Raw genomic sequence first — 18,605 nt, 5'->3', positions numbered from 1 at the left:
GATTATCAATTGAAAAAAAAACCCTTCTCAAGCTCATTAAAGGCTTATAGAAGCTTATGGTGGACATGCTCTAAGTAGAGCACAGTGCTTCAGGTGGTTTGAAAAATTCCGAAGTGGTGATTTTAGCGTGGAGAACGAGGACCGTGGCCGGCCACCGAAAAAATTTGAGGACGCCAAATTGCAAGCATTGTTGGATGAAGATGATGGTTAAACGCAAGAAACGATGGCAGAGCAGTTGGGAGTGACCCAAAAAACCATTACCAAGATGGGTGCCGCATCAACTGACTGAAAGGCAGCAAAAGAACCGAAAAACCACTTGTGAAATGTTGCTCTTCCGGTTCAAAAGGAATTCTTTTTTGCATCGAATCGTTACGGGTGATGAAAAATGGGTGTGTTTCTCCAATCCCAAGCGTAAACGATCGTATGGACCGCCCGGCGCAAGCCAAAAACAACGGCCAAACAAATCGCTTCGGCCACAAGGCAATGCTGTGTGTTTTCTGGTGATATGATTTAGTACGAGCTGTTAAAACCAGGTGAAACCAGGTGAAACAGTTGACGGTGCACACTACCAACGACAATTGGCCGATTTGAACAGCGCTATACACCGAAAACGCCCAGAATATGCCGATCCGCGTCACAAAGTAATTTTTCTTGATGACAATGCACCGCCACATCGAACAAGAGCGACCCGGGAATAGGTGAAGACGTACGTATCAGCGGTTCCCAGGTGAATGCGGCTTACTCACCAGACTTGGCGCCTTCCGATTATCATTTGTTTGCATCGATGGGCCACGCACTTTTCGAGCAGCGCTCTCACGAAGAAGTAAAAAAATGGCTCGATGATTGGTTTGCGGCCAAAGACGTCCAATTTTTTTGGCGCGGCATCCACAAATTGCCTGGGAGATGGGAAAAATGTGTCGCTAGCGATGGCTATTATTTTGAAGATTAAATTTGTAACCATTTTTTGTTAATAAACGTTTGAAATTCTCAATTCATAGGTATCAACCTGGTATATGGAGGAAATTCACGAGGAATATTTTTGTAGTTTGCTTTAACCCGTTAGCACCCTTGTAATAGGGTTGTTTTGACTCTATTTTGAAGAAGATTGAAGAATAATGCATTTCTAAATTTGCTAGAGGGCTCAAATGTTCTAGAAAATTATTCCTCGGAAAATTTCACTAGGGATCTTCTCAGTCAAAATCTGCATAAAAAGAACGTAAAAGCTGCAGAAGCTAGAAAAGCTAAAATAGCAAACACATAGTATTCCTTAAGATGTGCAACACTTTTTACGGGAATTTAAAAAAAAAATATTTTTTTTTGCATTTTCGTAAAGTATAATATCTTAAAAATATTGTGTGAAAATTCGAAGCCAATCCGACAAATACTTTTTGAGTTCTTCAACAATTAACAAAGGGCGCTAAAGGGGACATAAATCGATAACAAAACGTTAAGGGGTTACATGCGTTTCGTGGGTTCAAAAATCAATTTCTTTTTGGCTTATTAATTTCTTCAACATCTCAAGAATATTATCCTAAATTTTCAAGTCGATCCGAATAATAGTCTCGGAGATACAGCCTTTGGAAGGTGTGCGCTCCAAGCCACTTTTATTGTTACTCAAAACTTTAAACGCGTTTTTCTCGGAACTGTGTTTTCAAAGTCGGTTGTCAAATGTTCTCGAAAACTACTCAACCGATCTTGATGAAATTTTACACAAGTGCTCGAGATACAATTTACTCGTGCTTGAACGAAGGATTTTTTCTTTCAATTACAACTATTTAAAAAAAAAACAAAATGTCAAGCAAATTTGACCGAAATTTCAGAAATTATTCTTTAAATATGTATCTATAAGACAGAAAAAAGTTTGAATTAAATAAATAATTTTTTACGCAGAAAAAAGAATATTCAAAATAGGTCTTTTTTTATCCGACGAAACCCATGTAACCTCTTAAATGCGTTTTTCTCAAAACTATGTTTTATGAACTGGTTATCACTGTAACTTGAAACCCGCTTGTTAGATTTTAATAAAATTTACACTGCTTTTGAAAAACATAAAACACTCATGCCTGATCGAAGAATGTTTTTTTTCAAAAATTTCGATTTTTTTTAACAATTAATTGGCATTTTTTTCGCCATATTGTTAATTTTGAAAAAAAAAGCTTCGATCAGGCACAAGATTATCTATTAGTAAAATTAATTTCATTTGTCCGATTGCTTTTAGATGAATCTCCAAGGACTTGTGACGATCACCGCAAGGTACTTCTGGAGAAACGGGCTCCACACAAACAGCGATAACTTTTACAATATGAGTTATTATAATTTGTTTTTTGAAATTTGGCTGAAATCAAGTCGAAACAAGTTGTATTATATTAATATTAATATTGAAAATCATCAAATCATCATAGAATCTACAGCCGTCTATGTTTTCTAAGTTAAGTGGAGTTTAGACTAATCAGAAACTCGTAATTTATGTGAAATTATGTCTTGGCTAAGAGAGCTCTTAGAAAATGATTTGCTTGTTCTTAACTACCATTTCAGCATCTTCTTTACATCAGAATTTCCACATAGAGCTGTATAATATTTTATAAAGAGTCTGTTCACAGCCCTGAAGTTTCGCTGGCAACACCATTTTATTTCACCTGAACATTTAACTGCAGCTATTGAAAAAACTTAACAAACCAAATTAAAAAGTTTAAAAACAAGAAAATTTTAAATAAAACAAATGTCGCTTCTGGAACAAGTTGCTTGAATAGTGGGTGCAGAAATGGTGGCTGCACCCACTATTCAAGCAACTTTTTCATTAAGGCGCTGGAAACCACCTTCTTGCTCTTGCCTGAGTTTTGGGTATTTGCATTATTTACGCATTCCTTTACTACAATTTTTGCTACATTTCAATTTGAACGCAATTTTTAAAACCGTCGAACTCTCACTTTTCAAGAAATTTCCAATAACAAACGCAATTTAAGCAGTAGTAAGAAAAAGTTGCTAGCAACATGTTGCCTAAATTGACAACATGTTGCGAACTTTTTCACAGGCTGAACAAAGCACAGCTTAGTCGCGAAATCATTATGAAATTGCTCGCATATTTCACGACCAAGAATTTTATATGGATTTTATTAATTAATATTAAAATAAAAATTAAAAATGAAAATTATTGATTAACAACTATTACACGTGAATAAGGAACAGAAGTGAGAAGTAAATGGGAACTTAAGTAAGAAAACACTTTGGGACTCCAGAAAATAATCCTTAAATTTTACGACAGTTTAATCAAATTTAGTGTGTTATCTAAGTCTTTTGGTTTCAATTAACTAAAACTTGTTAGAAAACGAATATACCTTTCCCAGAAGCCTTAACGAAGCAAATGCAGCGGAGCGAATTGAGCTTTCATGTATTCCGATCGCAAAATAGAGTAAAACCGGATGCCAATATTTTTTACATTTTTTGTTTTACAATGCAAAGATTATGCGAGTATAAATTAAATAAGAAATCGCCAAAACAAGTGATTGTCTTTATTTCATGTGGAATGCGTATTTTAGTGTATGATTTTATGCTTACCTCGGCTGCTACAAAATTAAAAAATAGTCTCGTCTACTGTCCCAACAAATCTTAAATTTTTATTGCAGCATGAAAAAGATGAATAAATTTTCGTGTTTCATTAGTAGCAACATGTCAGCAATAAAATAAATGCATTTTTTAGCTGATTTTAGGCAGTTCTCCCTGTATTATTTGCTGTTCAAAGTAAAATATCTATTAGCCCAGTGCCACCAAGCCTTAACTACAACTTCTGCATAGCTGCTGTGGCCAACTATTTTGTAACGTAAAGAAGTGCAATACCTGAGAACTAAAAATAATTATAATAAGTTTACTACACTACTATTAATTTTGAAAAAAAGTTTGAAAAAAAAGTATAATTCTAAAGTTTATTCAAACTGAAATTACAGGACTAGAATTTGTTCGCGTTAACGGATACTGGTTAGCTGTTAACTCAACGCTTATAGACTAGGCGAAACAGATACAGAAAAGGCGACGGGAAACTAAAACATATTGAGGAGGTTGGGCTCAAAAAAATACTCTGAATCTATGAAGGGCGGGATGCATAATAAATCTTTCAAGTCACGGTGCTAAATCTCCTCAAAATATTGATACTTATAATAAGATTTATTCAGTGCTGAAAGTTTTGGTATAAAATTTTTTAAGGCGAAATATTTTCGGTTCTTTTTAGCATTTATATAATATACTCGCATATACCTATATACTCGGCGGCCGCCGTAGCCGAATGGGTTGGTGCGTGACTACCATTCGGAATTCACAGAGAGGTCGTTGGTTCCAATCTCGGTGAAACACCAAAATAAGAAAAACATTTTTATAATAGCTGTCGCCCCTCGGTAGGCAATGGCAAAGCTTCGATTGTATTTCTGCCATGAAAAACCTCCTCATAAAAATATCTGCCGTTCGGAGGCGGCTTGAAACTGTAGGTCCCTCCATTTGTGGAACAACATCAAGACGCACACCACAAATAGGAGGAGGAGCTCGGCCAAACACCCGAAAAGAGTGTACGCGCCAATTATATATATATAATATATATATATATATACATATATATATATATATATATATATATACTCGTACATATTAAAAAGTACTTAAAAAAATTTTTGTTTTGGGAGAAAATTTAAAATATTCTGAATTCCTATGGCTTGCCGAGTTGTAGTCAAATACATACAGCGAACCAGTAAAAAATTAGTGCAAAATACTGCCCTAGCGAAGCGCTGGCATAGGTACATGTATACATACATACATGCCCGTATATTATTATACATCCGTATGTAAATAGATCGAAGCGTTAAAAAATTATGGGAATCCCACTATGAAACTTTCAGGTATTACTGGACCTAAATATTGTTGTTGGTGTAGCAGTTGGGCCTAGTCTCAGCTATTAATGAAAAAATTTAAAAAAATCTAAGAGGAAGGTGGTTTAAAAAATTAAAACAGCAAAATATTTCCCACAAATTTTGAACCAAAAATTAACTTTTTTACAAAAACAAAAACTCACAAAATTAAAAACTAACTTAAAATTAAAAAATTTCGAAAAAATATTTTCAAACAAAATTTCCAAACCTTTTTTTTAATTGAATAAAATTCCACTTTTTTTTGTATTAAAAAAAGATTTCAAAAAAATATGTTCAAACAAAAATTTACTTGATTTACTTGAAACTACAAAAATAAATAAATGAAATTAAAAAAGCAAACAAAAATTTATTTTTTAATTTTTATTTAATTGTTGGTAATTTTAATTAAAATAAAATAAAATTAAAAAATTAAATTAAAATTAAAAAACAAAATGCTTTATTTCTATTTTTAAAAAACGAATTAAAATTAAAAAAAAATATTTACATTGTTAATGGTTGATTTCAAAATTTTAAGTTAATTTTAATATCATTTTTTTAATTTTATGTAATTTAATTTAAATTACAAATAATTAAATTAAAATTACAAAAAAAATTAAATTTTTTTATGTCATTTTAATTTTAATATTTTTGGTGTAGTTTTAATTTAATTTTTGTTTTAATTAAAAACAATTACAAATACAAAAAATTTAACTAAAAATTAAGTTAAACTTAAAAAAAATGTAATAAGAATTGAATAAAAATAAAAAACTTAATCAAAATTACAAAAAAAAAACAAGCGAAAAAAATATTTAAAAAAATATCCAAACAAAAATTAAATTAAAACTAATAAAACAATTTTAATTCAATTAAAATTACAAAAAACAGTTAAATTCATTTGGAAATTTCATATTCCAATTTGGTTGAATATATTGTTCAAATTAATTTTTTCAATTTTTTTTTGGTAATTTTAACTAAATTTTTTTTTTAATTTGAATTTTAATTAAATTTTTTTTAATTTTGATTAAATTTTTTTTATTTTTATTTAATTTAAACTACAAATAATTAAATTAAAATTACAAAAAAATTAAATGTTTTTTATTTAATTTTTTTTTTTATTTAATATTAATTTTAATTTTTTTTTGATGTAGTTTTAATTTAATTTTTGTTTTTATTAACAAATAATAAAAGAAATCCAAAATAACACAAAAAACTATGCCAAAATAAAAATTAAATAAAACTTGTTAAAAAATTGAGTTAGGATTGAATAAAAATAAAAAATTTAATTAAAATTGCAAAACAAAATAAAAATAAAAAAGAAGGAAAGAATGTCCAAACAAAAATTAAATTGAAACTACAAACAGAAAATAAAATTAAATTAAAATTACAAAAAAAAAAATTATTTAAAATTTGTTTAGAAATTTCGAAAAAAATATTAAAATTTGTTTCGATATTATTTTGTGAGCTTTTTTTAGTTGAAATTAATTTTTTCGATTTTTTTTTTGGTAATTTTTATGTAATTTTTTTTCTGTACTTTTAATTTATTTTTTATTAAAACAAACATGTTTTGGAAATGTTTTTATTTTCATAAAATAGAAATTAAATTTTTTATTTTTGTTTTTAAATTAAAATTAAAAAGCAAATTGTGTATTTATATTTCGTCCCCTTAGTATTAAAATAGCCTATAAATTTTTTGATGTTTTGAGAAAATGAATTTCAAACTTTTTGTCGAAAGTAGCTCTCACTCAAATCTCGTTATGTCTGTAAATATTTATTATTATTGACTGACGTTTTGACGCACTTTGTGGAACTAGAATTTGACCAAATTTTGACCACATATAAAATCGACGATGGAGAATCCAAAAATTCAATAAAAAAATAATAGCCTATGATCACATAGGCTATTGTTATACTAAGGGGACGATTTTATCGTTAAAAAATATAAAAAAAGCATTCATAAAAATGTTATAAAATATGAAAACCCTACACCAAAATTTTTAACACACAATAAATGTCAAAAAATCTTTAAGTAATTTTGAAAAATTGTCGAGTTTACTTCTTATTCTTCTCAAGCCTATAAATAAACCAATTTGGAGAAGCCTTTATTGCAATGTCCAAAATACTTGGATCACTTGACATGGAATCGCTCAGTTCCCAAATGCTAGCAAGTGCCATAAAAAGAAGAAATGCACGCGAAGGCATAAATTGATAGCTGAAGAGGCTACGGGAGGGACAAAGCGCATTATTCTGTTTTTTTTTTTGCAATTCGGTCAAACAAACTTAGTTCTTGTACTCACCTCTCTTTCGTCGTTTTCACGTACATTAGCACTAGACTGCAAGCTCGACTGGATTGGCGGAATATACCCGAACGAATGTATAGCTGGAATACGTTTCAGCACAACTGGACTGCGTAAGGCGTGAGCACTGTACCCAGCGAGGGACTGGCGTTGAGTTTGTGATGTTGGCGACAAAGATGTAGCGGAGAGCGAACACTCGTTGTCCAAGTGGAAAATTGTTGTCTGATCACTACAATTCGATTGCAAATCGTCCAAGCCAGATTTCGGCTCAGACTGACGCAACGAACCAATAGTTTCGCTACTAAGCCAAAGCGGGCTTTGTGCGCCGTTCGACTGCGGAACGCTTGGTAGAGATTGCGAATTTTTTTGATTCAAACCACCTGACGATTTCGGCGAAAGCTGTGAGATTGGCGATGCAGGCGAAGTGGGTGATGTCGTATCTGTGGGTGAAGTGGGTTGGTTAGAGGAACACTGACACGGCAGACTACTATCTGATTCAGCAAATTCCGATTTGAGCGAGAAGTCACTAAAAAAGCGTTTCGATTGATTCGCCACAATAATATTATTAATGTTATTTGATTGATTTGGTTTGTGATTTGCCACAAAATTTTGAGTATCACTGAAAGATTTATAAATTTGTTGCTCCGGTGGTATAGTCTTTGTAAAATTTAGGTTCAATTCTTTATCGAATGCGTGGCAGGATGGCGTGTTTCGGACAGAGGTTGCATGCAGCGCATCCGTCGTATTTGAGTTCGCTTCCGTTGAGATCTGTTCGACATCGGCAAGATCTTTAGCGCGATGTTGCACAATTAGTTGCTGCTTTTGTTGCAGATTGTTTTCACTTCGTGCAGCTGTCGTGTCTAATTCTAGTTCTTCACGCTCCACAACACAGTCTTCAAATTTATCACTCAAGTAGTTAAATTTACGGCACAAAGTCGGTGTTAGCTTAATATTATTGGCCGACAAAGAGGGTGGCAAATCGTATTTAGACGTTGAGGGGGCATTATGATTTACACGATGCAAACGCGTCTCACTAGCCGCCTTGCGACCATTGGCCAGTGACTTAGTCCCAGTGGGGAGACGTGAAACTCGTTCCGACTTCAAACGACCGTAACTATCGTAACGCAATGTACGTTTCGGTAGCGACGAAGACAAGTAGGCTACTGATGACTGCGAGCTGTAACACGACGGTTCGGCGCTTGTAACACAAGGATGTGCAGATGACGCGGGCGCCGTATGGCTGTATACAGTGCGACACCTTGCTTTACAATTATAGTTGTTGTTGCATTCGCCACAGGCGCTATTCCTACCACTAAGCTCTACATGCGTGTCAGGTATATCAAACGCGCCATCACTTACAGTGGCGACAGCATAAACACTTGTCGACGCTGATTTCTTCCTGTTGGTTGCACTTCGTTGACTTTGCTCGGAGTCGCCACAATAACGCTGTTTATTATTGATGTTGTTATTGTTGTTGTTGTTGTTGTTGTTGTTGTTGTTGTTGTTGTTGTTGTTGTTGTTAATATAATTATTCTTATTATATGACGGTGGTGTTGGTGGTTGTATGAGTGGCTCCTCTAGCTGTTGACGTGGTTGCTGCGTCAGTTGATGTTGGTGGGAATTATTTTTGTTTTCGATGGCACACTTTTCATTGGCAATTGGCGTTGTTGCCGCCGACACCAAACAGCTGCTATCGCTTAAACTACGCGCGACAAATTTCGTTTCCTTGTCATTTTCTATTTCGACTTCTGGTTCGCTTCTTTTTACGCTGCCTTCGTCGAGGCGACTATTTTCTTTACCTCGTACGTCACCCAAAAACTTGTCGTTTTGATTTGCATTTGATGTGATGTTTGCCGACTCTCTTCGGGTATTTTTAACCGTTCCAAAGCAACTCAATAATTCACAATGCTCTGGTGAAACGGAGCGTTCGAGGGAACGCGACAACTGCCGCGAGTATTGTTCATCGGAGTTGCGAAACTCGTCAGGAAATCCATTTCCAGCGCCGCTGGGAGCAAATGCAGATGTCTGCGTAGGTGTAGAGACTAACTCGTTTGACTTCTCGATATTTTGGGCTTCCCTTTGAAAGTTTTGATAGTTGCCACAAATCTGCTCGTGAAAGTTTCCTGCCCTTTGTCTCTGATTTTCCAACACTGATGCACTTGAACTCGAATATATTGTGGATTGGTAGATTCGTCTGCCCCCTTGTTTTGGCTTAGGTGGTGGTTCTGGTGGAGGAGGTTTGAAATTCTGAGGTGACCACTGTGTATGCTGTAGGTGGCGGCTTTCAATGCTTCTCACACTGCCGTAATTGCTGGGTAACGATATGGACAAGAGGCTCTCAGGGTAAAGGAATTCACTTGACTCGCTTGCTTGCGGTTTCAATCTGTAGGCACTCCTAATGGTGTTAGTTGTAGGAATTGGCACAGGAGCAGTTGCGGATGCGCTCCCAGGCGTGGGTGTTGGCGACGTTCGCTTTGTATCGCTTGGTATGTATTCCAAAACAGTCGCGTTATGATGTATGCTGACGGGTTTGTCAATTGTATAACAACAAATGGTGGGCGAAGCACGACGCAACGCGGCTATTTTTGTTGTTTGCACGGCGGCGGGTAACAACAATGTTGGCGACGGAATATTCGTCTGTCCCGACAACGATGGCAACAGCGGTGGTGCCGACGGCGACGGCGGCGACGGGGATGACCGCGAGTGCGATTGCGATTGCGAGGACAAGAGGCGTTGGTTTTTGGCTAATATGCTGTCTTGTTCTATGTTGTTATTGTTATTGTTTTTGTTTTTGATATTGTGATGTTTAGTTTTCTGGCTGAATATTTCTTCGCTTGCAGTTGTTTCGTTCACGGCGATACACGCGCTTACTTCATCCTCATCGGAGACGAATCGGTATGACGACAGATCGGAGACTGAATCGGTGAACTCGCGATAGCATCGATCGTGGTCCTCATCACTCGAATTCTTTTTACATTCAGCGTATGCGCCCTGAGCATAATCGCCGCTGGCCATGCTTGCGCTTTCACAGCAATGCTCACAGAAAGCGAGCGTGTTTTTGGCAACGACTGCCGCCGAGTGGGCTGAGTCAGTTGAGTTGGCCGATGTGGCGGATGTGGTTGTCGACGTTGCAATGGATGATGATTGTGGGGCCGGCAATGGTACGGGAGGTGGCAACAGCGATGATAATAAGGGCGCGTGGCCATTATTTTGATCATGCTGATTGTTTTTGTTGTAGTCGGTTGTATGTTGCTCGATCAGTGGTTGTGTCGACAAATCCGTTGGCGCTGCCAGTGTGCGTGACATCAATGTAGACAACTTTTCACCTGCCGCGCGCTCATTTCGATTTTCATTGTTGCTATTGTTGTTCGTTTTGGGGAATATCTTTTGTTTGGTGGCCGCCGTTGCTGGTACTTGCCTCACTTTATTGGCGCCATTTTCATCGACTCCCACTACCGGCGGCAGCACATTCGGTATGATCATTTGCTGCTGCTGCTGCTGTTGATGTTGTTGTTTTTGCTGTTGTGCCGACAACTCTGTGCTAGTAACACGCGCAGTGTTTTGCAATTTCGTTGCTGACATCTGCAGCTGTTGCAGGCTGTTAGCGGACTGCTGATTCTGCAACTGCCTCAGCTGCTGCAATTGTTGCGCATCATCCAAATCTATGGCCTCCACTGCCAACTTCTGGTATTGTACAGGTTTCGGCCGCCGCAACTGACTTAAATTTGGCGTTGTTGGGAGCGAAGTGGAAATTTTTCTGTTCACTCTCTCACACTGCTGGTGCGCCTCTCGTTGCAGGGCCGTTAGCAACGTGTGGCTGCCACAGCTCCCATTTCTGCCTCGAAATGTTGGCAAGTGTGACGAAGTCACTTTTGCTATTCTTTTTGGTGTTGCTGCTAGTGTTGGTGCTGCCTCGTTGGTTGTCCTAGCTGCATGCGTTGAAAAATAGAAATCAAAACAGAAAAAGATGAGACAGTTTATTTAAAAATAAATCAGTGCGGCTACCAATAAAATACACAAATCATAATTTAGTATTACACATCTACATGTGCATGTCAGAAATTGTTTTCTGTTTTTTTTTTTTTTGTTTTTGATAAACGTGAGTATGTACACTTCTGATCACAATAATAGCTGCGCTTACATGACCTTTTACTTATTTTTATAAGAATTTTTTTATTTTCTTATAGAAATATACAACAAAAACCGTATAACTTAATATTTCTAACTTTGTACCTACAAAAAATTAAAAAAACTTTCATCAAAACTACATAGTTTTATAGCCCATTAAATTCTACTAAAACAAAATGAAAGTTTGAAGTGGCTCGAAATTCACGGTGATTTTTAATAATTTATTTTTTTGTGCGCCGTTATGCATTTTCTTCAACATTCGTCGAAATTTTTTTATATAAAGGATATGCACAAGCCGGCAAAAAAATTTCAAAAATCAACGCGAATTTCGAGTCACTTCAAACCTTCATTTTCTTTTAGCAGAATGCAACGGGCTATAAAATTAAATTATATATAATATTAATTATATCTAAATTAAGAACTGTTTACTGAAAATTTTTCTAAAAATTTCTATTAAAAGTTTGACATTTTGATAGAAATCGATTCAAATGTTTGAAAACTTTGTGAATTGAATTGAATTTTAATTATTTTTTTATATTTCTTTAATTTTAATTAAAATTACAAAGTAACGTAAACTAAAGTAATTTTTTTTTTTTGAAATTTTAATTTAACTTTGTTTGGTGCTGAAGTTTTAATTTTTGTTTTAAATAAAAAATAAAATAAAAAATTAATTAATAATAATATAAAAAATTAAACTTACAAACAAATTTAATTAAAATTAAATAAAAATAAAACATTAAATTAAAATTACACAAAAAAAAATTTCGAAAAAAAATTACAAAAAAAATGTACAAACAAAAACCAAATTAAAACTGCAAGAAAAAATGTAAATTAAATTAAAATTACAAAAAAGTCAATTTTAAATTTGTTTCGATATTTTGTTTGTAAATTTCTTTTTGGAATTTTTTTTTATTAAAATTAATTTTAATTTAATTTTTTTCTTTTTTTGTAATTTTAATTTATTTTTTATTTTTTATTTTTGGAAATATTTTTGTTTTAATATTTCGTAAATTATCGTAAAAATGTTATAAGACATAACACAAAGAAATGTCAAAAAATCATTAAGTAAATTTTAGAATCCATCGGCATACCTGTAGACTAGCAACTGGTAGCCTCTTAGAAGTATTTTGAAGGAATCTAATCAGATCTAGGAGGTCAATTGGCAAGCACATTTAGGTGCTTCAGTCACCAAAAAATTCGGTAATCGAAAAACTGAAAGTTTCACGCGTTGTATGACTTAGTACACCTCCTGGCATGATGCATTAGGTATTGATAAAGAGGTTCCAAAAATATCTGCAAATTTATTTGTGGTGCTCAGCACTTACGGAAATCTTAATTTCCTTTGAATTTTGGGAAAAATCTGAGCCAGTTATATGCTCCGATTGCAAACCTCATCAAGCAATGACTTTTTCGTGTTGTAATGGCTTTTGGGCAGATATCCCTATCAAAGTTTTATTATTTAATTTTTTTTTTATAATTTTTATAATATATTTATAATATTTTTAGTAAAAAGTTTTTTTGTTTAGTAAGAAAGTTATTCAAAAATAGAATTGGATGATTAATTTTGCAAAAAATATTTTATTTTTTACTAAAATATTTCTTTTTTAGTTATATTTTTACAAAAATAATATTTTTAGTAAAAAAATATTAAATTTTTGTTTTTTATTATAATCTGTTTAGTAAAAGAATTTTTTTTTATTATATTTTTAGTAAAAAAATTTTTATGTTTAGTAAGAAAGTTATTCAAAAATAGAATTAGATGATTAATTTTGCACCAATTATATTATTTTTTACTAAAATAATATTTTTTTTAGTTATATTTTTACAAAAAGAATATTTTTAGTAAAGAAATATTAAAAATTTTTTTTATTATAATATTTTCGGTAAAAAAAAATTTTTTTTTTATTATATTATAATATATTTAGTAAAAAATTTTTTATTATAATATTTTCGGTAAAAAAAAATTTTTTTTTTATTATATTATAATATATTTAGTAAAAAATTTTTTTTGTTTAGTAAGAAAGTTATTCAAAAATTAAATTGGATGTTTAATTTTGCACCAATTATATTATTTTTTACTCAAATTATAATTACTTATTTTTTATTATAATATTTAGAAATAATAAATAATATTTTTAATAAAAAAATAATGTTTAAATTTTTTTTATTATAATATTTAAAAATAATAATATTTTTCCTAAAAAATATTTTAAGTAAAAACATAATATTTTTTAAATTGGTTTTCTTTTTTAATTATAATATTTTTAGGAAAAAAATTTTTTTATTTTTTTTAAGAAAGTTAGTCATAAATAAAATTGGATGATTAATTTGCACCACTTTAATTACGAATGTAATTTTTTGCAACTTTTACGATCCCGAAATTTTCGGGATCACGGTATTACAATCCTGATATAATGGGATTGGCCCCGGGATTTAGATTTCCATTGCTTTGCAACAACTTCACTTGAAAAAAATTACATAAACACAAGACATAATATACTAAGCATTGATGAATACCTATCTTTACCAGGGTTGGGCATGGTGCACTAAATCATGAATGCAATAAGCAGATTATCAAAACACTGAAAAATAGTGATAATGAAACACTTATTTCAACTATCATTAAACAATTTGTGTTAGTGCAATTTAGTGGTAGTTCCAAATGCTCAACCCTAATCTCTGCCAACCGGTGATTTGACCTGGTCGTCTTTTGAAATAAAATATTTATTACTTAGTAGCGGCAGGCTAATCACCTACCCTGTCAGAAATCAAAATAGACTAACGAAGGCAACGCAAGACTGAGTCTTGTCGAGGCCCTATGCTCCCGTGAGGAGCAAGGTAAAAAAAAACCACAACAAAAAAGATTTACTGGGTTTTTAGAATCATGTAGTTCAGATTTTATTTTCTATTTACAGAATTTTTATACATTTTGTGATAAATTTAACTAATAGTAATTTCGTGCTTAGCCTTTTTTGTGCTTTTAATTTAAGCAAACTGAAATTTTTTGAAGCACATTTCCCAAAAACATATTTTTTGCAATCAACAAAGATAGGCGTGGCTTATTCTCATTGCAAAATCCCATTTGACAGCATTTTTTTGTAGAATTTTCAGTTTAATCTGCCGTCAGTAATTCATTGAGGTTTTCTGGTTCGAATGAATCTTGATATCCATGGGAAAGTTGAAATAAAAATTCCTTCCTGGTAATACCCGTTTCCCCATTAGTTCTTTGTACAGAATCCAAGAATTAATGCCAGCCTTGGCGAAAATATTAAAAAAAATACTTGTAAAGGCCATATCCGAGATCCCTACTTAACAGCGTATTTTTTAGACATTTGGCCCATTATATCCACACCGAATTTGGAGCGATTGTAAAATGAAAGGGTTTCAGGAAGCTTTTTTTTGGGTTGTTCAATTTTTGGCGAAGTATCCTTAGTGCCTAAGTAAAAAAGAACTTTCTGATTTGACTTAACTTTGTATACTGTCAGTGCGTAAATATTAGATTAGTAAAGAAAACCACGGCGGCCGCCGTGGCCGAATGGGTTGGTGCGTGAATACCATTCAGAATTCAGAGAGAGAACGTCGGTTCGAATCTCGGTGAAAGATCAAAAATTAAGAAAGTTTTTTCTAATAGCGGTCGCCCCTCGGCAGTCAATGGCAAACCTCCTCATAAAAAATATCTACCGTTCGGTGTCGGCTGGAAACTGTAGGACCCTCCATTTGTGGCACAACATCAAGACGCACGCCACAAATAGAAGGAGGAGCTCGGCCAAACACCCAAAAAGGGGTGTACGCGCCAATTATATATATCTATAAAGAAAACTTGAAAATTTAGGGAATTTATTTATTTTTTGTATTTTCGGTTTTTATTTTTATTTGAACGAGTCCTTTCATCTAACATAAAGTCGTATTTTTTCTGAAAGGTTTTGAAGCGAGTGATTTGCTTGTAAAAAAACTATCAGTTGTCACATTCCTACCCCAACCAGTAAATGGCTCAATTTTTACTTTTTACTACAGGGGCTTTTATATTAAAAAGAAAAAACAAAAACAATTTTTTTAAATATTTGCCAAAAAGTTAAAGTCAATCTTCCTTTTTTTTTGCTATAAAGAGATTTTTCTGCTTCCATTTCATGTGCTTTAAAAGAAATTACAAATCTCGAAAATTTCGGGCTTAAAAAAAAAATAGGAGCGGGAACGAAAGGTAAAATTTGAAATCTCGATTGTAGGCAAGTAATCCCGGAAATTTCGGGACTGAAAAAATACCAAAATAAATGGGAGTGCGAATGAAATGCAAAACGGAAGTTGAAATGTGAAGTCCCGTTCGAAAGCACATAATCCCGAGAAATCGGGACTAAAATGTCGAATGAAATATAAAATAAAAGGTGATATTTGAAATCTCGATTGTAGGCAAATAATCCGGGAAATTTCGGGACTTAAAAAATACGAAAATAAATAGGAGCGCCAGTGAAATGTAAAATGAAAGGTGGAATTTGAAATGTGAAATGTGTGCCGACTGAATTTACTCAAAATAACATCTCATGTGTTTATATTTGCAGGAATATGCGCGTATGTACACACATGCATACATACATACATATGTGAGTAACTGTAAAGATATATTTGTGGGCATAATTAATTATTTCGCCTTTACTACTCGGAGAATTAGTCTGTTTTTTATTTGAAATACTATAACGCCAACTTTTTTTTCTAAGAAGATTGACGTTGCATAATTTATGCGCGCTCCGCCTTTTCCTTAGCAAATCATCTGGGTGCACATTCTTATTATTCGGAATACTCAGTAATAATTTATTTATTTTCATTTGCTAATTCGTGCACTCGCATTTACTACAAGCAAAGGCTGGATTTCGTTTCGGATGAGTCTGTGCGTCTAAAAATAATGTAAAATCCACATGAATGAGTGCATGTAAGTATAATAAGTAAATATATGGATGTATGTATGTTTGTATGTAGTGTAGTCGCTTTTATTGCACTGCATTTTATGACTTTATTGTGAATTGATTGGCTCAGCATTTTCGAACTACTCATAGCAGGAGAAAGTTAGTCGTGTGGAACAAATGTATTTGTACAATTAAACGGCCCATCTAAATTCGAAATTTGTAAATTTTAATTTAATATTGTAGCTACAGCAAACAAAATACATTTATGTGCGTGTGTGCTAAAAATCCTAGCAAAATATTAGGTGAAGTAAAAAGTGCGCAAGATTTTCCCCTGGATTCTCTTACACAGCACTTTGAGCGCAAAACAAAGAGTGGGTAGAAAGAGAGAGGCTTATTTGGATCATTTTTTGTGAATGAGTAAATAAATTTTAGGCCGCTAAGTTTAAAAACGCAAGAAACGAGAACAGGAGAAGAGTGAGCGTGAGCTGCTAGAGGAGTACAGGGGCAGGAATGATGCTCGAAAATTCGATCAACAAGTCAAGCGTCTGACACAAGGTTTCAAGACCGAAGCATCATACTGCAGAGATGAAAACGGAAATCTGGTTATGGATACCCAGTCCACACTGGGCATATGGAGGGAACACTTCTGCAATTTACTTGCTGGCGATGACGCACACAATTCCGCCCCTGTAGAAGATGACCCGATACCGCTAATCGACGATAATTTGGACGTTCCACCACCGGCTGGCGCTGACGGCTTGCCCGCTGAATTGTTCAAGACGGGGGCTACCGTGACATTAACCCAGGAGCCATTTCGGCAAGGTATCACCCTTGCCTACTAAAGTCCTGGAATAACACAGTAACCAGCCCATGTCGAACTAAATTCCTTTCCATTCCAGTTTGCCATAATTAAGATCTTACTGGTCTCGACCTTAATGGGGTCCCCCCCGCCGTTTACTATACCTGTTTCCCTCAGTCTATTATAGTTGAGCTAATGCTCATAACTAACAGACTGGGGTGTGGATTTTAGTCGCCTCTTACGACAGGCATCCATTACCGCGGGAAAATTCTAACCCCTTAACCCGCTGGGGTTTGCTGATAGGGAGCATGCAACAGCTCATCTGCAAATTATGGCTAGCGGAAAGCATGTCCGACGATTGAAATCTCAGTGTTCTTTGTCTTGTACTGAAGAAGGATGACCCGACGATCTGCACCAACTACCGGAGCATCAGTCTTCTAACCATCGCTTACAAGGTCCTGTCTAGCGTCTTTTGTGGAAGACTTAAGCCGTTTGCCAACACACTGATCGGGCCTTATCAGTGCGGCTTCGGAAGTGGTAAGTCCACCATCGACCAGATTTTCACATTACGCCAAATCCTGGAAAAGACCCATGAAAAGCAAGTCGACACTCATCATCTCTTTGTCGACTATAAAGCTGCGTTCGATAGCCCGATAAGGGATTGCCTGTACGCCACCATGTCTGAATTCGGTATATCAGCGAAACTCATACGGCTTTGCAGAATGGCGTTGAGCAACACAACCAGCTCCGTCAAGGTAGGAAATAACCTCTCCGAGCCATTCAGTACCGTTCAAGGTTTCAGACAAGGCGATCCACTGTCATGCAACCTCTTCAACTTCGTGATGGAAGGGGTGCTCCGAAAAGCAGGTGTGCATCGTAATGGCACTATTTTCTACAAATGTGTCCAGCTCCTTGCATACGCCGATGACATTGACATTATCGGCCGCTGTAAGCGAGATGTCACCGCTGCGTCTTCTGCTATCGAAAAGGAATCATCACGAGTGGGTCTGGTGGTGAACGAGGGTAAAACGAAGTATATGCTGTCTACAACGCGGAACACACGGCGTGGAGGAACGCACGTCATTTCGGGCAACTATACCTTCGAAGTTGTGCCAGAATTTATTTATCTTGGCACCGCCGTTAACAGCAACAACAATATCAGCCTGGAGATCAAACGGAGAATCACTCTTGCTAATAGGTGTTACTATGGGCTAAGTAAGCAATGGAGTAGTCGAGCCCTCTCTCGCATCACCAAACTGACACTTTGCAAGACGCTCATCATACCCGTGTTGTTTTATGGCGCAGAGGCATGGGTAGTGTCACAAAGCGATGCAGCCGCTCTTGGGGTGTTCGAGAGAAAAGTTCTTCGTGAGATCTTCGGTCCTGGGCGCGTTGGCGAAGACTACCGTTCAAGAATGGACCACGAGCTGTATGAGCTCTACGCCGACATTGACGTAGTTCAACGCATCGTCATCCAGCGCCTGTGTTGGCTAGGGCATGTCGTGCGTATGGATGAAGAAGCTCCCGCAAAGAAGATGTTCGAGGGCGAAGCCCAAGGGAGCCGACGCAGAGGAAGACCATTGCTCCGGTGGAAAGACCA

At 34.9% G+C, this 18,605-nt stretch overlaps 1 protein-coding gene across 1 annotated transcript in view; it reads right to left on the bottom strand.

The window, feature by feature from the left end:
- The window catches only part of LOC129235492 (uncharacterized), an 81,182-nt gene that overhangs the window by 51,106 nt on the left and 11,471 nt on the right, over nucleotides 1–18,605 (bottom strand). The window contains exon 3 of the mRNA XM_054869358.1: nucleotides 7,184–11,112. Within this exon, the coding sequence (XP_054725333.1) occupies nucleotides 7,184–11,112 (3,929 nt within the window). The remainder of the gene's footprint in view (nucleotides 1–7,183; nucleotides 11,113–18,605) is intronic.

The sequence above is a fragment of the Anastrepha obliqua genome, chromosome 1, assembly GCF_027943255.1.
Source record: "Anastrepha obliqua isolate idAnaObli1 chromosome 1, idAnaObli1_1.0, whole genome shotgun sequence".
Classification (NCBI taxonomy): Eukaryota; Metazoa; Arthropoda; class Insecta; order Diptera; family Tephritidae; genus Anastrepha; species Anastrepha obliqua.
Note: the sequence above shows the minus strand (reverse complement) of the source record. Positions and strands in the feature narration are given on the sequence as shown.